At 48.6% G+C, this 17,312-nt stretch overlaps 1 protein-coding gene across 1 annotated transcript in view; it reads left to right on the forward strand.

Annotated features, from left to right (window-relative positions):
- MEI1 (meiotic double-stranded break formation protein 1) overlaps window positions 1-16,469 on the forward strand; it is a 55,525-nt gene extending 39,056 nt beyond the window's left edge. The window contains exons 21-31 of the mRNA XM_052640266.1: window positions 794-959; window positions 3,695-3,799; window positions 5,736-5,846; window positions 6,118-6,278; window positions 8,497-8,578; window positions 8,767-8,942; window positions 12,011-12,092; window positions 12,663-12,769; window positions 15,098-15,226; window positions 15,426-15,538; window positions 16,330-16,469. Coding sequence (XP_052496226.1) covers window positions 794-959; window positions 3,695-3,799; window positions 5,736-5,846; window positions 6,118-6,278; window positions 8,497-8,578; window positions 8,767-8,942; window positions 12,011-12,092; window positions 12,663-12,769; window positions 15,098-15,226; window positions 15,426-15,538; window positions 16,330-16,375 — 1,278 coding nt within the window. The 3' untranslated portion in view covers window positions 16,376-16,469. The remainder of the gene's footprint in view (window positions 1-793; window positions 960-3,694; window positions 3,800-5,735; window positions 5,847-6,117; window positions 6,279-8,496; window positions 8,579-8,766; window positions 8,943-12,010; window positions 12,093-12,662; window positions 12,770-15,097; window positions 15,227-15,425; window positions 15,539-16,329) is intronic.
- The last annotated feature ends 843 nt before the right edge of the window (window positions 16,470-17,312 follow it).

A 17,312-nucleotide genomic window follows, 5' to 3' on the forward strand; every position in this document is an offset into this window, starting at 1 on the left:
TGCTGACTTCCCCTCTAACATATACTTATTAACTCTGAAAGCAAATAAAAAGCAATGTTCTTTCCAGCCTTCTGAAACCAAGGCCTTTACTCCTTGGGGCAGAAATAGCCAGATGCCATGGTGGAGACGGGGCCTGGTCTGGTCCTTGCTTCTCTTCCTGTGTCCTGAATCTGTCCTAACCCATCCTGTCCTTGCCCTGTGACATCTCCACCCCCACCCTCTTCTCCCTTAAGGCACACTCAGGTCCCTGATTCTGAAATAACCTCTTCCTGGCCCTTGTACTTCCATGTGCAAGAGAGGGGCATCCTGAAAAGTAGAAAGAGCTCTGGGCTTGGAGTTGGGAGTGTGTTAGTCACTCAGTCGTGTCTGACTCTTTGTGATCCAAGTCCTACCCTTGGGACTGTAGCCTGTCAAGCTCCTCTGTCCATGGGATTCTCTAGGCAATGATACTGAAGTGGGTAGCCATTCCCTCTCCAGGGGATCTTCCTGACCCAGGGTCTTCTGTATTGTAGGCAGATTCTTTACCATCTGAGCCACCAGGGATTCAGATCCTAACTGTGCCACTTACTAGTTTATCTGAGCTTTGGCACATCACACAATCTCTCTGAGCCTGTTTTTTCCCGTTTAGGATGGACTTGTTTGACAGGATGATGCATGGTAGGTCCTGAGTGAGTGCTTCCTTCCCCAGTTCTGTGACAGCATCATTTGGGGCTCTTCTCCAGCCCCTCTTCACTGCTCAACTGTCCCCAGCTATAATGCCCTCTGAGCTCTGGCTTCCTTCTCTCCTGCTCAGGACCTCATCTGTTCCAGTCCCGTGGACATAGCCCGCAGGGTACTGATCGTACTGAAGACCTTTCTGAGGAGGAATGAAGATGTCCAAGTGGGCGGTCTCGTCCGAGGCCACTTCCTGATGATCCTACAGCATCTGCTGATGGAGCATGGGTCCTCCCCCTCAGGAGGTCAGCCTGTAGCTGCTGGAGGCATGTTTAGACCTGAAGGAAGGTCACTCAGGAGTGGGCATCTCTACTGTGATGAGATCTGCTCTGGGAGAGAGTCAGAGTTTTCTCTGCAAAAGAAAAGTCAGGCCAGTGGGGCATCAAGTGAGAAACTTTTATCTCCTTCTCTTGTGGGAGAGTAGGTGTTCAACATACTTGTGTGTGTGTATGTGTGTGTGTCTGTGGTTTGAGTGTGCTTATGTTTCATGTCTGCATGGGTGGGTGTGTTTGATGCATGCATGCCTATCCCCACCCTGCACAGCATGTGCTCAGAGCTATTTGTCACAAGAATGGCAGCCCCCAGTTGGGAAGAAAGAAGTGGTGAATGTTGGGGAGGTGAGGGAGGCAGCAACAGCCAGCAGGGGCAAGGGAGGGGGTGGATCTGTGATGGATTGGAGCTCCTGGTGAGATCTAAAAGGATGGTTTCCAAATCTGGAATGGGACTTCCTGGAGTCACAGAAGCTTGATATTTGGTATAGTGTGAAAGGCTAGGATTAGTCTGTTTTTTTCCTGCTCTTAGAGAGTTGAACTTTAAAATTTTCAAGCAATTAAGAAGAAGTGGATGGAGAACTATGGCTCACTTGGTCCAGTTCTATTGAGCACGGGGGTTTGGAGGCATGTTTAAGGGGATCTCAGTTCAGTTCAGTTCAGTCGCTCAGTCATTCCACTCTTTGCGACCCCATGAACCGCAGCACGCCAGGCCTCCCTGTCCATCACCAACTCCTGGAGTTTACCCAAACTCATGTCTGTTGAGTTGGTGATGCCATCCAACCATCTCATCCTCTGTTGTCCCCTTCTCCTCCTGCCCTCAATCTTTCCCAGCATCAGGATCTTTTCCAAATGACTCAGCTCTTCGCATCAGGTAGCCCAATGAGGCGTTGGATTTTCAGCTTCAACATCAGTCCTTCCAGTGAACACCCAGGACTCATCTCATTTAGGATGGACTGGTTGGATCTCCTTGCAGTCCAAGGGACTCTCAAGAGCCTTCTCCAACACCACAGTTCAAAAGCATCAATTCTTCAGCTCTCAGCTTTCTTTATAGTCCAACTCTCACATCCATATATGACTATTGGAAAAACCATAGCCTTGACTAGACGGACTTTCGTTGGCAAAGTAATGTCTCTGCTTTTTAATATGCTGTCTAGGTTGGTCATAACTTTCCTTCCAAGGAGTAAGCGTCTTTTAATTTCATGGCTGCAGTCACCATCTGCAGTGATTTTGGAGCCCCAAAAAATAAAGTCAGCTACTGTTTCCCCATCTATTTGCCATGAAGTGATGGGACCAGATGCCATGATCTTAGTTTTCTGAATGTTGAGCTTTAAGCCAATTTTTTCACTCTCCTCTTTCACTTTCATCAAGAGGCTCTTTAGTTCTTCACTTTCTGCCATAAGATTGGTGTCATCTGCATATCTGAGGTTATTGATATTTCTCCCGGCAATCTTGATTCCAGCTTGTGCTTCTTTCAGCCCAGCGTTTCTCATGATGTACTCTGCATAGAAGTTAAATAAGCAGGGTGACAATATACAGCCTTGACGCACTCCTTTTCCTATTTGGAACCAGTCTGTTGCTCCATGTCCAGTTCTAACTGTTGCTTCCTGACCTGCATACAGGTTTCTCAAGAGGCAGCTCAGGTGGTCTGGTATGCCCATCTCTTTCAGAACTTTCCACAGTTTATTGTGATCCACACAGTCAAAGGCTTTGGCATAGTCAATAAAGCAGAAATAGATGTTTTTCTGGAACGTTCTTGCTTTTTTCAGTGATCCAGCGGATGTTGGCAATTTGATCTCTGGTTCCTCTGGCTTTTCTAAAACCAGCTTGAACATCTGGAAGTTCACGTATTGCTGAAGCCTGGCTTGGAGAATTTTGAACATTACTTCATTAGTGTGTGAGATGAATGCAACTGTGTGATAGTTTGAGCATTCTTTGGCATTGCCTTTCTTTGGGATTGGAATGAAAACTGACCTTTTCCAGTCCTGTGGCCACTGCTGAGTTTTCCAAATTTGCTGGCATATTGAGTGCAGCACTTTCACAGCATCATCTTTCAGGATTTGAAAAAGCTCAACTGGAATTCCATCACCTCCACTAGCTTTGTTCGTAGTGATGCTTTCTAAGGCCCACTTGATTTCACATTCCAGGATGTCTGGCTCTAGATGAGCGATCACATGATCGTGATTATCTGGGTCGTAAAGATCTTGTTTGTATAGTTCTTCTGTGTATTCTCTTCTCTGTGCCACTTCTTCTTAATATCTTCTGTTAAGCGGATCTGGAGGAGCTGAATCCTTCCTTTTCAGGGAAGGAGAAGCCACAACTAAGTGATAATAGTGTTTAAGAATCATGAGATTTCTTGGAAACCCATAGTGGAAAGACTTTGAACCTTGGATTCAGATTTGGGTTCAAGTCCTGGCCCTGTCAGTGGCTGTGAGACCTGGGAGATGTCATTTAGCCTCTTTGGGCCTCAGTTTTTTTAACTGTAAAATAGAAATGACAGTCCCTGCTTCCCATGATTTTAAAGAGGATTAAGTGAAATAATGAATTCTCTTACCCAATCCAGAGTTGGCACTCAGTCTGTCAGTTGCCCCTTTTCCAAATAAAGAAGACAGAAAATAGGGGTAAATCCCAATGAACTATTTACTGCTGGTTGGGTGGTGGTGGTGATCTGTCTGTCATTCCCCTTGACCAGCTCTCCTTGTTCCTAACAGCCTCTGGGAACCTGCCTTTGCTGTTGAACCTCCTCTCCTTAGTACAGCTGAGGAATGAGTCAGAGCAAGAACTGGACAGCATGGCCATGAAGCTGCTTCACCAAGGTGCTCTGGAACAGTGCCTGAGGGCCCAGGGTGGGCTGTGGGTCGGCCCTCATAGCACTGGCCTTGCTCCTTTCCTCCACCCTTTCACCTTTTGGAAGAAGCTGGTGGGTCAGTCTATTCCTGTGGGCTTCTCTCTCTATTTTTGAGTAGAGAGAGGTTTATTGCAGGGCCATGCAAGAATGGGGCCTCATGCCCCCCACAAACCCAGACTCCCTGAAGGATTTCAACAAAGCATTTTTAAAGGCAACGTGAGGGAGGAGGGTAGCAGGGTATGCGATCAACTCACGCACAGTTCTCTGACTGGCTGATCGCCTATGGGCTTCTTGATAAAGGACCTTCCAGATCTTCTGCTCGTCCTCTCGGGATGTTTGGAAAACAAAAACCAAAACAAGTCACTGTGACAAGCTCCAGAATCAAGAAGGCCTGATTTTGTTCTCAGCTTAGTCACTAGTTATGGAACCTTGGGCAGCCTCTAGCCTTTGTGAGCCTTTGGTTCCTCATTAGTAAGATAACAGTGTGTACTGATTTAGGGTTGATGTAAGGAGTAACTTTAAGTGTAGAATGCCACAAGGTACTTGGCACAGAGTAGGCCTTCAGTGGGTACTGTCTATGTATCCTTCATTTTTCCTGGCACAAGCTGTTCTCCACCTCACCCTGCAGCTGACTCCAGATCTGATGATCCAGTTCACAGATCTCTAGGCCTTTCCTCTCCCCATACCCCAAACCTTATTAGGATCTTTTACTGCTCGCTGATGCAGCCACCAGTTCATAGGCAGCACCCTCAGGAAGATTTGTTGAGGAAAGCTTGAAATTATTAGGAAAAAAGGTGTGTCTCCAGTCCCTGTGGAGTGTCGTGTCCTCTGGCCACAGGGTAGTATGGTTTTTCCCTGCCTGGAGCCCAGATCTCCTCATGAGAAGATCAGTGTCCAGCCTGGCCTGGTGCTGGTCATTGCCTGCCTATCTTATCAGGTGGCACTCAGCCAGGAGGGAGGTTTGTGTGTGACAGAAACAGCTGTCAACAGGGCCTGTAACAGGGAGACATAGCAGACTGAAGCATATTTGTGAAATGAGTATGTGTTTACATATAACCCTGAATAGTTTTATTGGAGAGCATTGAGGGTAGAGGACTGTGGTTCAGGGGTGGGGCTGTGGTTGGGAGGGGCCTGGTTGTCTGGTTGATCATGAGCCATGTAAAGTCAAGTGTAATATGGCTGCCAAAAAAGTGAATGGAGACTTAGGTAGGTTTATATCTAGGATGGTAGGGGCAGGGGAGCAAGGACTGGTAATGCCCAGGAGGAAGCGGTTGTGCTCTGTAGATGTCTACCCCACAGTGTTGTAACCGCTCTGATGAGGCAGGTGGAGTACGAGGAGGCGTTTAACCTTACCTTGAGAGATTAAGGGAAAATTCATGAGGGAGGTGAACTTTGAGCTGAATCTTGATTGCTGAATCGGAGGAAAGGTGTTAGCTAGATGGAGGTGGTATGACAGAGAGAATGTGGCAACTTTAGGGAACTGCACATTGATAGCTACAGACCTCCTTTGGGAAGGTGGTGAGTGCCTGTTGCTGGAAGAATTCAGAGACTTGATCGTCTTTCTGCTGATGGTGGCAAGTTGGCCTACGTAACCTCTGCAGACCCTGCAACCTGAAGTCTGGTTGGCACAAGGGCTGTCAGAGGCTGCCTTTTGATCTCCTAAACTTGTGCAGTCTGTTTGTACACGCACCGGTGGGCTGCTTGCCTGATGTTTGTTCCTGTGGAGAGTGTGAACATGTTTTTGGGTTTGTCACTGCTTCTTTCCATTGGCAGTAACATCAGGGACACCAGGTTTGTTCCTGATCCCTAAGACTGACAAATGAAATTAGCCAGTTGAGGGCCATTAGCTGTAAGAAGTGTGAGTGCTAAGTGCTGGGGCTCCCTAGGACTCTGATCTCTTGCAGTGAGCAAGCTGTGTGGGACATGCAGCCCCGCTGACTCGGACATCCTGCAGCCCTCCTTCAACTTCCTGTACTGCAGCCTTCACCAGACCACGCTGGGCAGTCAGAGAAGAGGTACTGGGGCCCTGGCTGGCACAGTGAAGAGGAAGGGAGGGTGCTGGGCAGTGTCTGTGGCTCTTGCTGCCCTGTTCTTCCATCTTAAATAAATCAGGGTGTGTGTGTGGCTGGAATGGATGGTCATAAGGTCCTTTCTGGTTCTGATAACCTTTGGCTCCGAAACGAAGCTGGGAGCCTCCAGGTGACCCTTTTGTTCATTCACAGAGCATATGTGGAGCACCTTCTGGGTACTAATTGAGCACTACCTGCTCTTCCCAACCCTCTGCAGCCGCTGCAGTGCTTCTGAGTAGCACGGCCCTGATAGAGCTTCTGGAGAAGATGCTGGCCCTGACCTGGGCTGAGGAGGGCTCTCCCAGGACCGGGCTCCTCTGCTCCGCCTGGCTGCTCACTGCCTCCTTCTCTGCCCAGCAGCACAAAGGCAGTCTTCAGGTTAGTCTCTAACCCCTGTAGCTTTGGGGCATGGGTGTCACTCAAAGGAACGATGAAGATCCGAGTTCTGGTCTCAGCTCTGTGGCTTATTACCTATGTAACCTTAGTGAAGTATTTACCTCTTTGAGCTTCAGTTTCCTTGCCTACAAAACAGGAGAGTAACATGCAAGGCTGTTGTCAGGTTGATTTACATCGATCCATTTAGCACACATGGATCACCTCCATTCCAGGAGGTACTTTAGGAACAGAGGAATAAAAAATGAATACAGTACACACCCCACACTTGGGGAACTTGTGTTGTAATCTTTAAGAAAAGGCTTGAAAGGTAAGTATTCTGTGCCAGGCAAGGGGGAGAGCATGCTAGCAAAGAGAATGAGATGAGCACAGGCCTGAAGTTGCACAAGACATGATTTATGTATTTGAAGAGTGGTGAGGTATTGCAGTGGCAGGGTGTAGGGAGTGGATTGTCCAGCTGAATGGGAAGGCAGAATCCAACCCATGATTCTGGAGTGGTAGGTGGTAAGCTGTGACGTGCCATACACATGGGAGCTGTCATGTGCCTGTTAGAGAAGGTGATGCGGGGAACGGAAGCGCATGGGCTTACCCACAGCGCGCCTCCTGTCCTCTCGGCCCCTCCCCCTTGTATGACCTTGGCGTCCTAGGGCCCTGCATGGGCTCCTCTGTGGGCTGCTCCACTTTTGAGTGTTTCCCCTAAGGCTGGCTACTCCTGGTGGATGTAAACCATTGCCTAGCCCTTGAGATATCCTCTCACTGTGCCCAGCTCTGTGCCAGCCTAATGCCAGGCACTCACTCACTGGTATAGAATTGAAGTGAGTTTTAAAATTTTGGCTTCTAGACTTTAAGTAAACCGGCAGATCTACAGCATAGCAGATCCTCAGGTAGTTTCCATTGGGGTCAACTTGGGACAGGAACCTCTCTGGTTTTCTCTGTTGGGCCCACCCCTGCCCCTGCAGCTACTTGCCTGAATGGAAGCCTGCACCATGTCATCAGTTCTGCCCTGGCCCTCAGCTCACACCCAGCCAATCACCTAATTGCCTCTCCTCCAAGTCCTCCCCTCTGCCCTCACTCAGGCCTGGTCATTTATCCTCACCACCAAGGCGGCCTGTTGACAGTCTGCCGGCCCCAGCCTCTCCGTCCCCCTGCCTTTCTATCCCCACGGCACCGTCTGTCCACACTTCCCCTCTGCCCACTCTCCTTCAGCACCTTTCTGTTCTCTTCATGGCTGCTGAGACCCTTCCTACTAGGCCCCTCTGCAGCCTTACTTCCTGTCATTCTGCCCTCCTCTTCAGAGCACGTGCTTGCTTTTCTCCCAGTTCACTGTGCTCTTTCACATCTCCATACCTTGTTTTGTTTGTTTCTGGTTGATTTTTAGTAGCTGTTATTTTTTGGACAGTTTTAGATTTACCAAAAAATTGAGCAGATAGCACAGAACTTGCACACAGCTTCCTCTATTAACAGATTAGTATGGCATCTCAATATCTTTATACAAGTTGGTTCTTCTGCCTAGAACCTGCCAATTCCACCAGCCAACAAGCATTTTTGAGGAATTGCTTTGTGCAAAACTGTGATAGATCCAAGTGGAGGAGAAGCTGCCTGGAGGCAGCTCATGTTCTGGGTAAGGAGAGCAGAGCACACTCACAGCTTTGAACCTGTTGCCTAAACTAACCCCTCAGTTTGGTCACTGCTTTGACGTCAAAGAGCACATTCACAGTGCTGATCCTCAGCTGTTCTTCACAATGGCTCTGGCAGGAATGAAAGCAGGTGGTACTGTTCCCGTTTCACAGGTGAAGGACGTAAGACAGGCTGAGAGAGGTGCAGGGCAGTGACTTGTCCACAGCCACTCAGCTGGCAAGTGGCAGAGCCAGGATTTTGAATCTGGGCCATCTGACTCCAGGTCTGAGTTAGGTGGATGGTGGGCTGAGATAGAGACGGACCTACAAATAAGGCCGGGATCAGTTTCTCCCTGGTGCAGATGCTCTCTGAGGATGGGGGAAATTTGGGAGAAGCAGGGTTCTCCAGGTCTGGGTTTGATTTTCCTCCTCAAGCTCCTGAATCCATGTGAGGTTCACAAGACCCTGTGTGGCCTTTTCTGTCCTTCTGGGTATGTGTATGAAGGTACACGAGATACTGTGGCAGGTTATTTTCTCCCCAGGCTCCCAGAAAGTGGGGGTTATGCCTTTACCCCATGCTCTGCCAGGTTCATCAGACGTTGTCTGTGGAACTGGACCAAGTACTGAAGGCCCTCAGCGTCCCGAAGAGAAAGGCTGCACTGCTGTCAGGTGTGGGGCAAGGGCCTCCAGCAGGGAGAAGAGAGACCTTTCCCCTAGATCCTGAGATGGGACCACCCCCCGAGACCAACCTGTGGTCACCCCACTGTATCTCCATGGTCTTCCCCCTGGAACAGAGCTGGGCACAGGGAGGTGGGGAATGAGACAGGAACTGGGTGTAAGGAGTTTCCTGCTTTCAGCTGCCATCTTACGCTTCCTGCGGACAGCCCTGCAACAAAACTTCTCCTCTGCCCTGGTTGCCCTACTGCCCTCAGGGGCCCCGTCACCTCCAGCCCCTGAGGACACTGTCCTAGCTCCGCTGGGAACATCACAAGTGCTGTCCCTGGTCATCGGACTGCAGAACCTCCTGGTGCAGGTAAGGCCCTTGCCAAGTGGGACCCTGGCAGTGGAGCCTGCCTCTCCCAGGATGACGGCAGGAAGGGGTAACTGCCTGTCAAGATCCTGGTATTCCCACCAAGGCCTGGAGAGTAGATTGATTGGTTTTAAAGTTACAGTGACAGAAACAAAACTCAAATTGTCCCATAGCTGAGAAGTCCCGGGGTCCAAAACTGGCTTTAGGCACATCTGGGATCCCAGAGGCTCAGACAGTGTCATCAGAGCTCTATCTCTCTGTCTCCTGGCTCTGCATTTCTCTCAGCTTTCTTCTCATGGGATGGCAGGATAACCTAGAACAACTCTTGGCCTATATCCTTCTGGCAGAAAGAAAGTTTCTCTTTCTCAGTAGCCCCCAGAATTGAGTCTCATGAGCCTGGCTTGGTAATGTGCTAGTCACTCTGCTTGAAACACGGGGTGCTCTGATTGGCCTGGCTTGTGCCTCTCATGAAGGATGGGGCATATGGTCAACTCTCCGTAACTCACACGGACTGAACATAAGAGAGGAGTGTTTCTGCAAAATAAAATTGTTCTCAGAAGAAGGAGGAATGGATCCTGGACAAGCAAAAAGTCGCTAATCTTGAGTACCTGGGAAGAAGGTTGGAAGTGCCCAACTCTTAACTGGTTAAGAGTTAATTTTTGATTGGAGAAGGAGAAAGGACACAAGGCCTAGATTTAGGGGTTGTTAGGGAGAATGTTTCCCCTGTTATGCATTTCATTAAGATATTCACCACTTTTTTGTGCTAACTCAGTGCTTAGCACTCGTTAGATACTCTGTACCCATATCTCATCAAACCCTCTTAGCAACCCAAGTAATCTTTTTATCCCCACTTAGCAAAATTAAGTAACCTTGGCCAGGATCCTGCAGGTGGTAAGTAGCCAAGCAAGTATTCAAACCCAGATCTGCCTCATAACTTAACCTCCAGGTTGCTGTGTTCCAAAGGATAGCATGAGGCGAACATGGGATTTTTTTTGTTGGTTTGTTATGTTAAAAAAAATCAGTCTTATTGAGATATAACTTACATGTAGTAAAATTCACTGATTTAAGTGTAATTAGATGAGTTTTGACAAGTAGATACAGTTTAGTGAAGTGAAGTGAAGTGTAGTTGCTCAGTCGTGTCCGACTCTTTGCGACCCCACAGACTGTAGCCTACCAGGCTTCTCTGTCCATGGGATTTTCCAGGCAGTAGTACTGGAGTGGATTGCCATTTCCCCCTCCAAGGGATCTTCCCAACCCAGGGCTCGAACCTGGGTTTCCCGCTATGTAGACGGACGCTTTACCGTCTGAGCCACCAGGGAAGCCTTAGAGTTCACAGTTTTGTGACCACCACCACAATCGTGGTATAGGTTTCCAGCACCACAAGAAGCCCCCATGTATTGCTTTGTAGTCAGTCCCCTCCCCATCCCCGACCCTTGGCAAACACTGATCTGCTTTCTGGCACTACAGTTGCACCATTTCTAGAACTCCATGTAAGTGAAATCATACATTATGTTGCCTTGTGTGTCTGTCTTCTTCAACTTAGCTTAATGCTTTTGAGATCCATTCATGCTGTTGTGTGTATCAGTACTTCATTTCTATATATTGGTGAGTAGTGGCCTACTATGTGGCTATACCACAGTTTGTTTATCCATTTACCTACTGCTTCCCTGGTGGCTCACTTGGTAGAGTCTGGCTGCAGTGTGGGCGACCTGGGCTCAATCTCTGGGTCGGGAAGATCCCCTGGAGAAGGAAATAGCAACCTACTTCAGTATTCTTGCCTGGAAAATTCCACGGATGGAGGAGCCTAGCGGGCTGCAGTCCACGGGGCCACAAAGAGTTGGACATGACTGAGCGACTAACATAACACTGATAGCTATTTGGGACTTCCAGACTTTTAGTTGTTATGAATAAAGACTGAAGTACAAGTCTTTGGGTGAATATCCATTTTTACTTCTCTTAGGTAAAATACCTAGGAGTGGGATTGCTGGGTCAAATGACATATTAGTTTTCTGTTGCTGCATATCTACACACCCACTAGTTATCTGACAGTTCTTTATGTTGGAAGTCTGGGTGGGCTTAACCAGGTTCTTCACTTAAGAGTCTCACAAGGCTGAAATCAAGTTATTGCTCAGGCTGGGTGCTTATCTGGGAGATCAAGGAAAGAAACACTTCTTTCTCAGTTTGGTGTAGGGGGTGCTCTTCCATCTCTTTAAGGTTGCCCCTATTCTGTCTTACATGGCCCCTCCATCCTCTAACCAGCCAATGCATGTTGAGTCCTTCTCACCCTTCCAGTCTCTCTGGTTCTTCTTCTGCTACTAGCCAAAGAAAACTCTGCTTTTAGAGAACTGGTGTGATCAGATTGGACCAACCCAAACAATCTCCCTTTTGCCATATAATGTAACCTAATCACAGGAGTAACATCTAGGAGCAAAGGTCATGGGACCATCTTAAAATTCTGCCTACAACATATGGTAAGCATATGTCTATAAGAAACCATCAAACTATTTTCCAAAGCGGCTGTACCATTTCGCCTTCCCATCAGGAGTGCACGAGAGTTCTAGTTGCTTCACATTTTTGCTAATACTTAGTATTTATTGTCAGTCACAGCTATTGGTGAGCATGTGGTGTTATCTCAAGGTGATTTTAATTTGCATTTCCTTAATGACTAATGATGATAAGGTCTTTTCATGTGCTTATTAGAGCATAAAATTTTGTTTGGTAAAAGGTTCTGCTTTAACAAAAAAACCTACCCAGGCTGACTTAGATAAACTGCGTGGCTCTTACAGCATCTGTAATTTGGGAATCGCTTGAGGGGCCCCAGGGCCCACTCTTCTCTGGAACAAAACAGTCTGTCAAATGCTGGTAAATCATCAGTATACACACTGTGATGTGTGTGTGAGTGAGAGATGAAACCAACAAACGTCTTGATTTTCTACAGAGCCACAATCCCCAATCTGAAATCCTGAAATCCAATTGTTTTGAAAACCAAATGTTTTTTCTTGATTGGCAGCAAAATCCATTGATAGTGAAATCTGATGTGTACATCTTTGGGTTTTGTTGGTTTTTTGCAGAAGGACCCTCTGTTGTCCCATGCCTGTGTCGGCTGCCTGGAGGCCTTGCTTGACTACGTGCATGCCCGGAGCCCACATGTCGGTACAAACCCTCACCCTTCTCTGATGTTCCCATGGGGGTGGTTGGAGGGAGCCAGCACCTGCCGTGACACCCTCCTACCCCAAACTCCCATTCTGTGTTCTGTGATTCACACTCTTCTGTTTTTTTGGCTTGTGGGATGTCAGTTCCCTAACCAGGGATTGAACCTGAGTCATGGCAGTGAAAGCCCAGAATCCTAACCACCAGGCCACCAGGGAGCTCCGTGATTCACATTCATCTTGTTTAATTCTTTTTAACAATACTGCAAGGGCACTGCTATGTCCATCATACAGATGAGGACACAGGTTGAGGGATGTCAAGCAGTTGCCCCACATAGCTCTTGCATGGCAGAGCTCCTCCCACATATAATGGGATATATGGTCTCCCTGTGCCAGGCAGCATGGGTGGATAGAAGCCCAGGAAAAAAAGAAACCCCTGGAGTCAGCTTGTCCAGGGCCCTGCCTCTAGTGGAGCAACCCGGTTTTGAGCCAATAGGAGAAAGTTTTCTTTATCAGTGTTCCATGGCCTTTGGAAAAGCAGCATTAACAACACAGTAACTGGTGTTTCCTGTAGCCCTCCATGTGGCCTGCCAGCCCTGGAATCGGTTCTTGATGTTTACTCTCTTGGAAGCTGGAGAGAATTCCTTCCTCAAACCTGAAATCTTGAGACTTATGACCCTGGTAAGTATAGAATGGATGTCTTGTGGTCTGAAGAATGTCATCCTCCAAGAAGCATAGAGGGGCTGGGTGGGCCTTCACCCTATAAGAAACCTGCTTAGAGGATTCCTCTAATTGCCCACATCTTAGCCCAGAAGACCTGGGCATTCTTTCTTATTCACGCACTAATGAAACATTGACCAGAGCCTGCCCACCACATGCCAGATCCTGTGCTAGCTACCAAAGATGTCAGTGAGCCAACTGTTCTTTCTTAAGGGTCCCTCAGTCTAGAGAAGGAGATAGACAAGGAAACTAAGACTTAAAATACGTTGTTATTAATGGAAGAGTAGAAGATAATGCTAAGTGCCTAGAACACAGTAGGTATCTACTGAATAAACAATAAGGCAGGGAGCCCGTGAATGATAGTGAAACAGATCAATGAGTAACTCAATGGTTGGTGTAGGAACCCAGAGAAAGTAAATTTTTTGTTGCTGTTGCGCTGGGTCTTCATTGCTGCTGGGCTTACTCTAGTTGCAGTGAGCAGGGCTACCCTTCCTTGTAGTGCATGGGCTTCTCATGGCGGTGACTTCTCTTGTTGCAGAGGACAGCACAGGCTCTAGGCACATAGGATTCAGTAGTTGCGCCTCGGGGGCTCTAGAGTGGTGGCTTAGTAGCTGTGGCACACAGGCTTAGTTGCTCCGCAGCGTGTGGATTCTTCCCAGACCAGTGATTGAACCTGTGTCCCCTGCGTCGGCAGGCAGATTCTTATCAGTGAGCCAACAGGGAAGTCCCAATAAAAGAGTAAGTGTTTCTGCCACAGCTGGGAGGGACAGTTAATACCTGTTGTTGTCAGTCACTCAGTTGTGCCTGATTCTTTGCTACCCCATGGACAGCAGTATGCCAGTCTTCCCTGTTCTTCACCATCTCCCAGAGCTTGCTCAAACTCATGTCCATTGAGTCAGTGATGCCATCCAACCATCTTGTCCTCTGTTGTCCCCTTTTCCTCCTGCCTCCAATCTTTCCCAGCATCAGGGTCTTTTCCAATGAGTCAGTTCTTCGCGTCAGGTGCCCAAAGTACTGGAGCTTCAGCTTCAGTATAAGTCCTTTCCGATGAATATTCAGGATTGATCTCCTTTAGGATGGACTGGTTTGGATCTCCTTGCAGTCCAAGGGACTCTCAAGAGTCTTCTCCAACACCACAGTTCAAAATCGTCATTCTTCGGTGCTCAACATTTATGGTCCAACTCTCACATCCATATATGACTACTGGAAAAACCAGAGCTTTGACTAGACAGACCTTTGTTGGCAAAGTAATGTCTCTGCTTTTTAGTATGCTATCCAGGTTGGTCATAGCTTTTCTTCCAAGGAGCAAGTGTCATTTAATTTCATGGCTGCAGTCACCATCTGCAGTGATTTTGGAGACCAAGAAAATAAAGTCTGTCACTGTTTCCATTGTTTCCTTATCTATTTGCCATGAAGTGATGGGACCGGATGCCATGATCTTAGTTTTTTGAATGTTGGGTTTTAAACCAGCTTTTTCACTCTCCTCTTTCACTTTCATTAAGAGGCTCTTTTGTTCCTCTTTGCTTTCTGCCATAAGGTTGGTATCATCTGCATATCTGAGGTGATTGATATTTCTCCCGGCAATCTTGATTCCAGCTTGTGCTTCATCCAGCCTGGCATTTCTCATGATGTACTCTACGTATAAGTTAAATAAATAGACAGGGTGACAGTATACAGCCTTGATGCACTCCTTACCCAATTTAGAACCAGTCTGTTGTTCCATGTCCTGTTCTAACTCTTGCTTCTTGACCTGCATACAGATTTCTCAGGAGGCAGGTTAAGGTGATCTGGTATTCCCATCTCTTTCAGAATTTTCCACAGCTAGTTGTGATCCACGCACTCAAAGGCTTTAGCATAGGGAGGGAGAGTTAATGCCTATATTATCTTTAATAAAGTTAAGAGACCACTCAGTAGTGAAGGTAACACTTTGGCCGAGCCTTGGAGGATTAATTGATAAGGAGAAGGGAAAGTATCGCGGGCACTGAGGTGAGATCAGCAGGTGTACGAGCACAGGGTGGCGGGCGGGGGTGGGCCACACGCAGTCCAGTGTGAGAGGCAGGGCTGCAGGGCCAGCAGGGCCAGCTCTCCGCCTTGCAGTCCTCGTGACTTCACTGTCCCAAGACACAACCCCACCTGTGCGTACCAGTGCTGAGCTCCTTGAAGGCAGAGTTCCGTGTGCTTCAAATCTGTGTCCACAGCCCAGTGCTGGGCATGGCAGGGACACAGGAAATGTTTGTGAATGGAGGAGATGCCGAGTCACTGCATGCTTGGCTTCTCTCCCTGGCCCAGTTTGTGCGGTTCCAGAGCAGCAGCATCCTCTCTCAGGAGGTGGGTCACGTTCTGCAAGGCGCAGCTTCGACCGACCTCTCTACCCTCCCTGGCTCCACACTCCAGGCTCTGCATGGCTTCTTCCTGCAGGTGAGTGGGGAGGGGATGCCATTTAGCCACTGGGAGGCCAAACCCTCTATACCATCTTCTCTTGGGGCGGGGTGGGAAGGGGGAGCTCTAAACACAACAGCCAATGGGAGGTCAGGAGTGCAGGGGGTGGAGGGCAGAGAGGGCCTGTGTGGAGTGGGCACTGAGAAAGCCTGTCTTTCTTACCCTCTTTTTTCTCCAGGTCCAGAGCATGGGCCTCCTGACTGACCACAGTGTGGCCCAGACCCTGCAGGCCTCCTTGGAGAGCCTCTCCCCCAGGGCCTCCCTGGCCCAGCCAGCCCTACAGGACATGCTGTATCCTTTCTGTCATCTTGGAACTTTGGCCTGTACATGGTCACCCAGGCCACAGGAGGCCATGGCATCATGCTTCCGAGTAGAGAGGCGCTCTGTCTACAGTCCTGTCCTCTTAGGCAAGCAGGGGTCAGTGAGAATGATTAACAGTGGGAGCAGTGACAATGACTTGTTCTGTTTGTTAAGTTCCTACCAAGGACCAGTCATGTTACATGCACTGTATCAAATCCTCACAATAGCTAGGGGTGTTAATACAGTAGTAACTTAGATCAGAGAGGTTAAATGACACGCCCGGATCCACACTGATAGCATCAGGATTTGACCCCAGATTTTACCATCTCCAAAGTCATGTCACCAAACTCAGAGGGAGTGACCCCTTCCCCAGGAGCTTTGGAGAAAGTTGCTCAAGCCCAGTTGGCACAGATGCTGCCCTGAGTGTAACTTGGGGGAGGGTGCTGGGTGTCTGGAAGGTCCCTGAGAAAGCCAGGGGCTGTGGCAGTGGTCACCCACCCTCTGAGGGGTTGCTCCGGTGCTCCAGAGACACTTGGTCTGGAGTTGCGTGTGCTGGAGGTGCCTCTTCACGGACTCTCCTTCCCCTTTCCATGGAACAGTTCCCTCCTTGATGTATAGTGATTACTGAGCTCAGGTATTCAGGTCCCAAATTTAGAGTCCATCCCATTATTCTCAGGAGCACCTCTGCTCTTGTCTATTTTTGCCCTTTTGGGCACGAGAAGCATGGTTCTCCCATGGTTGGCCCCACCTTCTTGCTGTTCTCCTCTCATGGTTGTTGCCAGCTGCCTGGGAGGGGTGTCTGTATCCCTGTCCCACATCAGAGACTGACCCTCCGGCCGGATGCCTAGAAGCAGAACTGAGACCCGGAGAAGACAAAGTCAGGGCACAGTGGTTTGGGGGAAATGTATGACAACTGCAGCCGTTCATCTGGGGCCATTTACTCCGTCACTGGAACAGGATCAGTAAATAAAGTGAAACACTCAGATGCCTGTGTGGGCTCTCCAAAAATATGTCACTTTGCACTTACCTGGGCTCCCTCCAGCTGGTTCCTCAGCCAGGATGGGTGGCTTCCTCAGGGAGAGAGGGGGCGGACTTGTTCTTGTTACACCAGCTGGTCGCCTCAGTTGAAGACATCAGTCAGGCCATCTTTGGGGCAGGAGAGGCAGAGAGAGGCCACATGTTTGGTGCTGCTGTGATCCAGGTGCTCTGGGATCAGTTTATCTGCTGTTTTACCTCAAGTCAAAGTGGAGAGAGGTACAATTTCCAGGCAAGGAAAGTGAGCAGGTCAGAACTTTCTCAGCCTTCTTAACTAAAGAAAGCTGTTCCAGCTCATCTCCTTCCTGGCTGAAGCAGGTCCCCTGTGCGCCTTTCACTCCTGGCTCTCCTTGGAGCGTGTATTTGTGCACCTATGTGTGAAGTTCTTCCAATGTCTGCTCTCCACAACTTCCCACTCCTGTTCTGCACTCAGCTCAGCCAGAGTGTCAGCTCCCTTACTGACTGTCTGCCAGGGCTCTCATGGAAACTCAGCCACTGTTCATTGGTGCCAAATAGTAATAGAAACTCGGAGACAGAGTTTTGGGTAAAGTAGAAAAGAGTAGCTTTAATTGTTTTGCCAGGCAAAAAGGGCCACACTGGGCTAATGCCCTCAAGACTGTGTGATTCACCCTGGAAGGGGGTAGTGAGGAATTTTATAGTCTTAAAGGGGCGGGGCATGATCCATGGACAGTTCTCAGATCAGTTGGCATCAAGATGAAGTTTCAAGTAT

The sequence above is a fragment of the Budorcas taxicolor genome, chromosome 5 (genome assembly GCF_023091745.1).
Source record: "Budorcas taxicolor isolate Tak-1 chromosome 5, Takin1.1, whole genome shotgun sequence".
Classification (NCBI taxonomy): Eukaryota; Metazoa; Chordata; class Mammalia; order Artiodactyla; family Bovidae; genus Budorcas; species Budorcas taxicolor.